General features: G+C 52.7%; 1 protein-coding gene across 1 annotated transcript; it reads right to left on the bottom strand.

Moving 5' to 3' along the window:
* Positions 1 to 1,767: 1,767 nt before the first annotated feature.
* Positions 1,768 to 7,009, bottom strand: SLC16A8 (solute carrier family 16 (monocarboxylate transporter), member 8). Its single transcript, XM_010017670.1, has 4 exons — positions 6,719 to 7,009; positions 6,051 to 6,194; positions 4,555 to 5,418; positions 1,768 to 2,537 (listed from the first exon to the last, which is right to left on the bottom strand). Exons 1-4 carry the CDS (start codon positions 6,945 to 6,947, stop codon positions 2,143 to 2,145), a joined length of 1,632 nt encoding a protein of 543 aa, XP_010015972.1. The 5' UTR covers positions 6,948 to 7,009; the 3' UTR covers positions 1,768 to 2,142.
* Positions 7,010 to 11,037: the final 4,028 nt, after the last annotated feature.

Raw genomic sequence — 11,037 nt, 5'->3', positions numbered from 1 at the left:
GCGGTTCAGAGGGACAGAGAAAATGCTCTCAGTGGAGCTGGCTTGAAAGCTGACTATGTGAAGTGGAAGGCAGCTTGGCCATATTTTTTGCAACTGACTGGTGGAAGAAGAGGTCTGGGGATCATACAGCACTCCCTGTAGCAAGATCTTGTACCCTGAAGGCTTTTATGTGCTGCTTTGAAAAGATTTCGGAGTGGGAGGCTTAGCAGAGAAGATTGACTGGTGACAGGGAAACAGAGGGGACCTCGTTCCCATGACCTGCCTGGATGACAAGGGCCTCAGACCTCTCGAAGTTGTTAGCTGCTGCTTGGAGAGGGTACTGGTCACCAAGGGAAACCCGGCCTGAGAGACAGGGGTTTGAGGTTGCTGGGAAAGCACTGCAGAGCAACTTGGTCGAGCAGAGGCAGCGATCTTACCTTGTGGGGAGGAGGGAACAAGCTTGCGGAGCAGTGAATGAATGCCTGCAGTGCTCCATCACCCTTGCTGCTCCTTCTCTTTCTCCCAGAGCTTTGCAGCTGGGCTTTGTCATGGGGCTTAATCTGATTCGGGATGTTTCTTAAGTGGGCTTGAGCAGGAAGAAGTCCGAAGTCACAGCTGTAACTGTCCCACAGTTGCAGCTGACAATGGTGGTGGGGCAAGGTACAAACCCCTATGGGGTTTACCTTCTCCCTTTCAATTGCATAGAATCAGAATGGTTTGGGTTGGAAGGGACCTTACAGATCACCTAGTTCCAATTTCCAGTTTATATGTCTCTTTTTAAACTGACATTCTTCAGCAGCTTTATTTTGCTTGTCACTTACTGCTCTTTGCTTAGGAGCATCTAGAATGAAACCCTTTCCTTCATGTCCCCGCTCCCCTGCTGGTTTAAATGGCTTTACAGGTGCTGCAGGCTTCACCCGCTACCCGTTCACTTGTAGTCTGGAGTGAAACACCTGTTCGGATGGTCCCATGAACTGCCTTCCCTGTATCCTTCTGCTTAGTTTTTGACCCCTCTCTACAGTCACAGGTTGTCGCAGGGCCTCTGAGGTGAAGCATTTCAGGAAACCGGAAGAAAGGGCTTTGGCCAGAGGTGTTTATAAAAGATCCAGTCCTAAAGCAGATTAGGGGTGGTTTAAGCATGCCAGGGAAGGTTGTCCTCTCTGACTGTGGAAATCCACCACTGCAGCAGGGGTGAGGGACTCATGCCTCCTTACCACGTGCTCCAACACCCTCATAAATGGCACCGAGGGCTCTGGATTGTCCTTCTGCCTTACCTTTGATTCCTTTACGTAAGGGGTTTTTCTCTGAAAGGAAAACACACATGGGCCTGGTGCCATTCCTGACGAGTGGGTAATTGCTTGGGACATGGCTATTTACCTGCCCTGAACCCCCCCACCTCCCATAGAGGCCAAGTTGTTCCTTCACATGTCAACAGGACTCACTTTGAGCTAGCTAATAATGGCTTGCTGCTATTCTTGCCAGCAAGGCTCCGTCTCATGGCTGCTCGCCTAATGGCATTAATCTTTCTTAGATGTCTTCTTCTTGCACTGCTCTGCCCAGCACTTCCCTACTTGGAAAAACAGAACCACGTGTCACAAAAGATGCTGCAGAGGGAGGTATCCCACCGCTTTGGCAGTGCCCATACTGGCTGCAGCTGGAGGTGGCCCTGATGATAAGTGTGCATTACACCACCTCCTAAACCTACCACCAGCTAGCCTGGCACTATCCTCACCGTGGAAGTGGGGCGGAGGAAACACTGACGCCAGACCAAAGCATACCAGATCTGATTACAAAGAGTCTCTAATTGTTTGTGTTCTGTATTATGACAATGCAGAAGGAGAAGGAGAGTCCTTGTCAGCCTCTTCAAGACTTTCTCTGGGGCTGGTTTGGAAGTGAGGAAAGAAGATGATTTTTGTTTTCTTTTTGGTGTTTGGGCTGCTCTGAGCCTGAGTTTACCAGCATGGGTTCAGGATGCAAGTAGACATATCAGTGGGTAGGTATGTGGACATATGTACATAAGGACCAGCTATTCTTAAACCTCTCCCTCTTACTTCTTACATCTGTGTTTGTCTCACCTTTCTCCTCCTCATATCCTGCCTGCCCTCCCAAGCTGAGGTGCATGCAAACAAGGCCAGTTTCATACATCCCTTTCCTCTGCCCTGGCTAAAAACTGTCCCTCTCCACCGTCTGGTCAGCGTTGCAGCCGTCTTGTGCCAACACCTCCCCGTCCCCCGCGGGACACCCTCCTCCCTCCCTGCCCTGCCCCTCTGCCACATGGTTGGCCTCCTCGCTGGCTGCCACCACGGCATTGTCGGTGCTGTGGGCTGGCTGGTGGTTGTCGCTGCTGTGCTCCTCGGCTTCCTGCACGTCGGACTCTGCTTCCTCAGTGTCACTCCCACCGCCTGCAGGAGGGTTCTTCTCCGGGGGACCTTCCTTCTTCTTGCCTTGGTTCAGGCAGCAGTAGGTGGCCATGGCCAGGAAGAGAGCAGAGAGCACCACCTCTGAGCCTGCCAGGTAGAAGATCACCTCGTAGTTCTTGAGAGCGTCAACCAAGCGGCCTGATGGTTGGAGAAGAAATGAGAGAGTTAGCTTCAGCCTACACGTTCCTGCATGGACAGCCAGCGTGCATGGGCAGCACCTGCATTTGGCTGCGGAACCATTTCTCTTTTTGGTAAAGAAGTCCCTCTGGTTGGCCCACACCTGATGATTTCTCTGCCAAAGACATGTTCTTGATGTAACTTCTCAACTCACTGGTAATGGAGGGAGGGTTGCCAGTCCTTGGTGCTGGACTAGCTACCCTACTGCAGTCAGAATGGGGCCATGGTGACTGGAGGCTTCATCCTGGTCCTGTGTGCTCCTGACTGCATGTGTGACTCCCCAGTCCCTCCTGCACTGTGGCGCACGGCCTGACACGAGCCCCAGGGCACGCTGAGGTGCCTCCTGGAGCCGGCACGTGGTGAATTCATCCCCAGCTGAATGTATGTGCCCTGTTCATCCAAGCTGGATGCTGAGCGAGGAGCCTGCGTGCACGCCTGCATGTGTGTGTGCAGCTTATCCTGTGCCAAACCCCCTCAGCCCCACGGGGCGGGAAGCAGCTCAGGAGGATTACACCAAACAAAGCCACTTTGTTCAACCCCCTTCCTCCAGCCAAGCGTTGCTGCCCAAGCCCAAGCTGTCAGGTTTGTCACCACACTCAAGCTTCCTGTACCAGGGGTATCCTGCAGCTCCTGTTTGGGCGGAAGGTGGGCACCATGACTTGGCCCCCCCCAACACTGTTCTTCGGTGACTCTTCACCATCTGCATTCCATTGTGTGCACACACAGTGTCAAGGCACAGCTGAACTGAGGCAGGAGGGCTAAGGGGTGTCTCCCATCGCTATCCACTGCTGTTCCTCACTCCAAGTAGCAAGGTGCTGTTAAATCTCCCTCGTCCTCCATGATCCATCTGCATCTGCCTCCAAGACACGTATTCCTTGACCCTCCCTGGCCTAGGACTGCCAACTGCCCCACAGCTTGTAAGACACGACATGAGTTACTGTTACCATCAAGAGGAGCTTCTCTTGGACACCAACTGTTACCTTAGGGCTGGGTGGAACTGTTGAGGGTGGGTTTTGCTCATAACTGGTGGTATGTGCTGGGGAACAGATCATTAGAGATCTTCACTGGTGGGTTTTAGCTCATGTGCTGCAGCTGAAGGAAGGGAGTGCAGGAAACAATGAAGTGGTTCCTGCCTGGGGATTTGTCTGTGGTGTGTCCCTGACCCTTCCTTGCAAATCACACGTGCAGAGAACTGCACTTCAGTTGGAAATTAGCCTTTGGCATGATTTGACTTTCTCAGACCTGGTCTGACAGTAACGCACACCAGTTTCTTGGGTGCAGGATCTCTCCCCACTCAACAGCTCATTTATGGGCTGTTTGTGGGGCATGGACCTTACTGCTCCCTAGAGTAGGCTGGTGAAGAAACTGTGTATTAATCCTCTTAAAAGAAAGTAACAGCAAATGCCTCAGGTGGCTCTACAAACTGTTTTGGCTTGATTGACACCAAAGTGCCTGTGCCTTTGGATTGCGGCCAGCTCAAGTTGAGATTATAATTCACAGCACCAATCAAAAGGCTATGGACACCAAGGAGAACTTGAAAGACCTTTGCCTTGTCCTACTGAAGACTCCCAAAGGTTTGCCTGCAGCATTTGCCTGACCCTACCCATAACATGATTTTATGCAACATTCACAGTGAAGGCAGAGACCTGGATCCCAGCATGAAAGTGAGGGAAGTGCCACTGATCAGGACTGAGGGACACTGGAAGTCATGCCTCTCTGGATAGTTCTGCATGCCTGCCACCGCTCAGGTCTCTGAGCAAAGCAAGGAGGGAAATATCACTTGCCATCTTCTTTCCCTGCTTAGATTCAGCGTTGTGGTGCATGGAGTGAGACTGGGAGCTCTTACTTCAGATCTCAGCTGTCAAAGGAAATCTGAAGTTGAGAAATAGGGTCTTTCTTCAAATACCATGCCCAATACCTGCAACAAGGTGGAATGGCAGCCAAACAAATCATCTGTGTTTTGCAGCAAGAGACCTACCTGCAGAGGGTGGGCCGATGAGCACAGCGAAAGCCTCGATAAGCAAGACCAGCCCGATGGCGCTGGAGAACTTCTGTGATCCCACGATGGCCATGAGCACCTCAAACTGCAGTGCTCCCACCATGCCGTAAGAGATGCCGAAAAACACGCAGAAGATGACCAGCCCCGTGTAATTGCTAGCCCTGGCACTGCAGATGTCTGTCAAGCCATTGAAGAGCATAGAGAAGCTGAACAGGTACGCCACGTGAGGGCGGACCCACTTCAACCCTGCCACCATGCCGCAGGCTGGGCGGGCAAAGATGTCTATGAAACCAATGATAGAGAGCAAGAATGCAGCCTCTGTGTCTGGTACACCTGTGTCCTTGGCATAGTTGACCAACAAGATGGGGGGCACGAAGAGACCCAAGACCAGGATGAACTTGGAAATAGTGTAAATGATAAACCCTCGGTTGGAAAAGATACTAAAATCCAGAAGCTTCTTTCCTTTCCTGGGCTTCTTCTTGGCTTTCTTGGCTTTCTTGGTTCCATCAGTGGTGCTAATTCCCTCCTCTGATTTCCCTCCTATGGGGAGCATCTCCTTGGCTTCATATTTATCCTGAGTTTTCTCCATCTTCCGCTTCATGCCTGCATCCAGGGGTCTCATGACTGCCCCACAAGTGCAGCAGTTAAGCAGGAGGCCACCCATGATAAGGAACCCTCCTCGCCAACCAAACTTCTCCAGCAGCACTTGCCCCAGTGGAGAGAGGGCGGAAAGGAAAACAGGGCTCCCCGCAGCAGCCAGTCCATTGGCAAGAGGCCGACGCTTGTCAAAATAGGTGCCCAGCATGATCAGTGATGGCTGGAAGTTGAGCGCCATACCCAGACCTACATGAGGGTGAGAGCCAGGAGGGAACAGGAAGTGCAAGACCATGAGATGTGGTTTGCAACAAACTGAAAACTCCCCTCAGGCTGTCCTAGTCCCAGAGTCCCATGGCAGGATCCATGTGTCCCTCACAAACTTCTGCTCCTTCTGCTCGCATGTTGGTGGGCTGCCCCCAGAGAAGACAGGCTAAACCAGCCTGTCTACCAGAGGTGTATTTGAATCAGGTAACTGTGGCCATGTTTAACAGGACCTGTGCCTTAAACCCAAACTTTGCCTCTCTCCTCTACCACTATATACTGATGCCACCCCAGTTGCCATGATCATCAAGCATCATTTTAGATCCAGCAGATGCATCTCTCACAGATGCCATGTTCAGGACTAGGTGACCCTGTGAGCAGGCACGGATAGGTGAGGGGAGACCTAACGCGAGAAATGGCAACGAAGCATCATTTTAGATCCAGCAGATGCATCTCCCACAGATGCCATGTTCAGGACTAGGTGACTCTATGAGCAGGCACAGATAGGTGAGGGGAGACCTAACGTGAGAAACGGCAACACTAAAGGGAGGTGCAACATGGTCTTGGCTCTTCCGCAGGTAAGTCTGTGTCCCCTTCCCAGCTCCTGGGGCTCTTACCTGTCAGCACACCAGCTGTCAGATAAAGCTCAATGATATTGGTGGTGAAAGATGCCAGGATCATCCCAGAGGAAGCCAGCAGCCCACCGATGAGCATCACGGGCCGGCAGCCAAACTGGTTCACCATGATGCTGCATACTGGTCCTGGGAGGAAGCAGAGCGTACAGAGTAGGAGACCAGGATGAGGCAGGACAACTGCAAAGGGGCAGCCAGCCCAAGCAGAGCACTCAGGGAAGATGAAACATTAATGACAGAGTTCACTGCTTGGCTGCTTAGATACACGTCCATTGGGCCCGGCCAAGGGAGAGAGGCTGTGATGTGGAGACCTCTGCTTTGCCTTGCCTTCAGCCCCCCTGGTGCCTGGGAACAAGAGGGGCTTGCTGTGATAGGGGCAGCACTTCAGCAGTGGGAACAAACCCCATGTCAACTGTGTGAGAGAGAAATGAGGTGATCCCTGAGGTCTCCCGCGGAAGAGGAGAACGGGGAGATGACAGACATGCAGCACACTTCTAGAAGAGAAGTGGTGAGACAGTTGTATTCTGCATGTTGGTTCATGACCAGGTCAGTGAGCCCTGGGCCATAAGGAGGGCCCATGGGGACAAGGTCTTGGCCTGTAGCAGGGCAGGGAAGGCACAGGTTGGGAAGGAGGAAGTGTGTCCAAGCATCACCTGTTCCATAGAGCATGGCCAGCATGATGGAGGAGATCCAGGCTGTGTCACTGTATCCTACGTGGAAATCTTTCATGAGCTCCTTGAAGTAGACACTGACGGCTTTAGGGAAGGCATAGGAGAAGCCGGTGATCACAAAGCAGCCGAGGAGCACAATCCAGCCCCAGCCACCATCTGGGGGCTTCACGGGAGCTGGGAGATGCCCTTCCTCTGGGTCAGGTCTCCCCATTGTCTAGCCTAGGAGAGGAAAGACAGGGTGGGAGGAGGCAGGGCAACAGAAGGAGAGAACAAAAGGAAGAGAGAACTCTCCATGCACTTCAAGAGAAGAGCAGAGTAGGCAAACACCTGCTACAGCGTTTCTCTCCCTGCCCACCATCTCCAAGCTCCAAAAGCCTCACTGGTGTGCCACATCATCCCTGTACCTTCATCCTGCCAGGCAGGGCAGGACTGCTTCAGGGTCTGAGGTCAAGCCACAGCTGAGCTGAGGTGGGAATTCCCCCCCGAACTTGGGCATCCCACAGCTCCATAACTAACTCCTGGTCAGACACAGCCAAGCAGGACCACAGCTCCCAGCTGAGACTGGAGAGCTGCATCTGATGTGGTGGGGCACCAGGACCTGCAGCACCCCACGTGCTCCATATCCACCCTTGCCTGCAGGCTGGTGCAAGGTGAAAGCCAACAATGTGGATCCCTTTTGGCTCCCAAGATCTTCCCTCAAGCCTCCATCCCAGTCCTGGGAGCCTTCCAAGGACTTTCCCTGCTATAGAAGTCTCTGGCAGCGAGGCACAGGAGATCCATTAAGCCCCTTGTGCTTTTCCCTGGGAGGCCCTGCCCTCTCTCAACCCTCCCTTCCCTGCTGTGAGAGGCCAGATTTGGGAAATGGGTGAAGGGGGAAAGCACTGCAAACCGGTGGTTATTTGCATGCCAGAGAGATTAGGGATCTGTACCTACACAGAGGGGCCGGAACAAAGCCTAAAGGAGGGAGAAGGAGGGAATTAGACGGGATGTCTTGTGAGTAGCTCTTGGAGCTCTTAAGCTGCCCAGGAATTTTGTTTCAGTTGGCTGCTATGGGTATGTTTTTCTTATTTCTCCCCCAAGCACCAGGTCTCTGACATATCCCTTCCAGCACCATTGGCCTCAGTTTCTTGGTCAGCCAGGCTTATTTTCACACCTCTGTGTAAAATTATTACTGGACTTTGATTGTAGATCCTCCCAAGTAGCATCAGACGGGCATTAGAAAGCAGGGGTCTTTCTCCATTCTTGAGCTGGGTTTTGTCAGGTCTGGTTTGCCCTATTACAGCCGTGCTGGCAGTGCAATCCCAGCGTGGGTCCTGTCTCCTCCCCGACCCCTTAGCTGAAGGGCTGTGAGATGGTGACAACGTCCCCATCCCTTGGCACTGACAGTCGTGGGAAAAGCCAGCAGTATGCAGAGACTGCTGAAGGGGCAAGGACACTCCTATGGAAAGAACACACAGGTATAGACCTGGGAGTTTAGGGTCTGGATACATTTACCAAGGAAGTCCCTATTCTTCATGCCCTCCAAGCAATGGGGAGCACTTGACCTGCTGTTGCTCTGCACATTAAAAAAGTGCAAGTCCTTCAGGCAAAAGCATGGATGGCAGAAGCTGTGGCAGAGCCCAGATAAAGGGCCCCTCTTGGCAAGAGGTGGTACTACCCCATGATACCACTGTATCTTGAAGTAACGGAGAGCAACTGGTCTTTCTCAGGCTGCAGGAGGTTCAGCACGAAGAGCCAAGACTGAAAATAGGGCTGGGAATTGCTATGAGAAGAACTAAAGGTGTAGTTTAGGGGAAAAGGAAAGAAAATACTAGGTCAGTTCTGGACCCTTCAGCAAGGGACTTGGCACTTGCACCCGCAGTGCATCAATGTGAGGAGGCGCAAAATGGTCTTGATTAGTTGGGTTTAGCCAGGTGCCTAAGCCAAGGTTGATCTGTGGAGGGAAGGGTGGGATAAGAGTCACTAGCCACTGCCAGCAGTATCCCTCCTTCCCCACCTCGAGGGACGCTTGCTCCTGGAAGTGCAGAGGGGGTTCTGCGCAGCACCAGGCGTCTGCCACTACCATGGGTCCCTGCAACATTGCTCCACAAACCTTCAGGACCCCGTCAGCCATGGAAAAAAGGGAGCAGGATCTGACTCTGAGCATGGATTGGGGCAGCTCTTCTGGATGGCCATATCCTAACAGCTGTCAGGCTGAACCACAGGGGCCAGCGCAGGCTACTCCAGTCTCTTCCCCGCATCCCAGTTCTCAGGGACTGTGGCAAGGGACAGAAGCATGAACGGAGAACAGGGTGCTGTAAAGACATTTTCAAGGCAAAGAATAATTGCAAGGAAGAAAAGATTAATTGCACACTCTCCAGACACCCTTCCTCACAGCCTTACTGCTGTTATCTGGCTCACTGGCATGTGGACAACCAGGTTGAACTATCTTACTCAGCTTCTGCTGTTACCCACTGGCTGCTCCTCTCCCAGTTCCACCTGACTTACAAGCCAGGTACAGCTGTACAAAAGATGACCTGCTGCAAAAGCACAACGATTTCTCCATCGGTGCTGGTGCTCCACCACTGCACCATCTCCTGTACAGCTACTTCACATAAGAGTGACTGCCACCAAACATACCCTAGGCCTTTTTATCCAAGCCCCTCTCCCAGCCTCACTCTTCTTGATCTCATCCTGCACCACAAATGAAGTAAATCAATCAAACCATTGCAATTCATCGGGATTTTGGGTTTGGGTTGTTTTTTTTCCCAGCCTCCTAGTGAAAAAGTACTTGTCTGGCCATGGCATGCTCTTCAGAGATTTCTGTAGCACCACCTGCCAATGATGAGTCCACAACATCTGATTTTGAAGAGCACACAAATATCTATCAGTACTGTTAGAGTTTGGAGCTGGATAGGCATCTCTGCAACAGCCATTTGCTCAGTGCTGCAGAGCTGGACAGCAAGGCATGAAAGGCTTTTACCTGCCTGCAGTTAGATGTTGGCTGAAAAAGACGAGGTGCACCAGAGGAGCTCACCTCTGGAGATGCCTTCAAGGGCAATATACTATAACACATTTATCCCAGCTCTGAGCTGGGCAGTTCAGAGTTGCTTTGTTCCTAACACTGCAGAACGTGTACTAGCTCTTCTGCTCACTGCTGCACATAGAATCAAGTAGGTTGGAAAAGACCTTTAAGATCATCAAGTCCAACCTTCACCCCAGGACTGCCAATGCTGTATACCCTGCTCCTTCTTTTGCACACTCTACAGGTTGCTATTATTTTCTCCTCAGGAAAGGAGCTTTACTCACAGGTAAAAATACCACGTGTAAGTTCACGTGCACCTAAAAGCTCATCATCACGGGCACCTGTCCTTCCCCGTGCATCGCAGGCAGGCGGACCAGAGCTCCAGAGCTACCTGTGGATGGATGGTAGGACGAGACTTGTGCTGACAACAGAAGTCACAAGCCCAGGTTGGGAGGGCAAAGACCACAGCAGGTTTAGCCACAGCTGCCAGCCCCTGGATGCACACAGAACACAAAGTAGCTGGTGCTGGACGATGCTCAGCAAAGCCCCCCTGTGCCAGGCAAGCTGCATCCATGAAGGTCCACATAAATGCTAGGATGGCCTCTAGTGCCTCCACACAGTACAGATGGGGTGTGGGGTCTATTTAATAAATGCAAGAGCAACGATTCATGCCACCAGCCTCCTCAGCCCACAGACAACACTGGGGGAAAGCTTTTGTCAGAGAATTAAATGAGAGCAGGCCTGGGACGAGCTGTCCCGTTGGCAGCTGGTACCAGGATTCAAGCATCCCTCCATGCCACTAACCTGTGCAATGAAGCGATGACCTCCTGAGCACGGGCTGAGCCTGAGGACTGAGTGGACCAGTCAGCAGCACTTCCCTTCTCCCTCTGGCTGGCACTTCCCAGCACTGGACGAGGGCACAAGGTTAGATGGTCCTGCTAGCTCTTTGCTCCATGGTGGGCACGCCGTCAGCCGGGCAAAGGGCAATGCCTGCAGCAACCCAGAGCCTGTCGAGAGGTCTGTTGTGACCCGCTTCTTTTGGGGTAATTATATCCTCACTAGAGAGCTAACCCCACTCTCAGCCTGCTCTCCTCTGGCTCCGATGCTGCCCGTGGCCAATCCCGGGGGACTGGCTCCGATGCTGCCCGTGGCCAGTCCCGGGGGATGCCCAGTGTGGGGGACCCCCTTGCCTCCTGCAGGTGCAGGTAGTGCCTCACGGCACCCTCAGCATCGATGTGGGTCAGCAGCTGCTTATGGCTTCAGGTCGGCAGAGACCGGCGGGTGCTGAGCGGGCAGA

The sequence above is a fragment of the Nestor notabilis genome, unplaced genomic scaffold, assembly GCF_000696875.1.
Source record: "Nestor notabilis isolate BGI_N333 unplaced genomic scaffold, ASM69687v1 scaffold9127, whole genome shotgun sequence".
NCBI classification, from domain to species: domain Eukaryota; kingdom Metazoa; phylum Chordata; class Aves; order Psittaciformes; family Psittacidae; genus Nestor; species Nestor notabilis.
The sequence above is the reverse complement of the archived record's forward strand: the minus strand, read 5'-3'. Positions and strand labels throughout refer to the sequence as shown.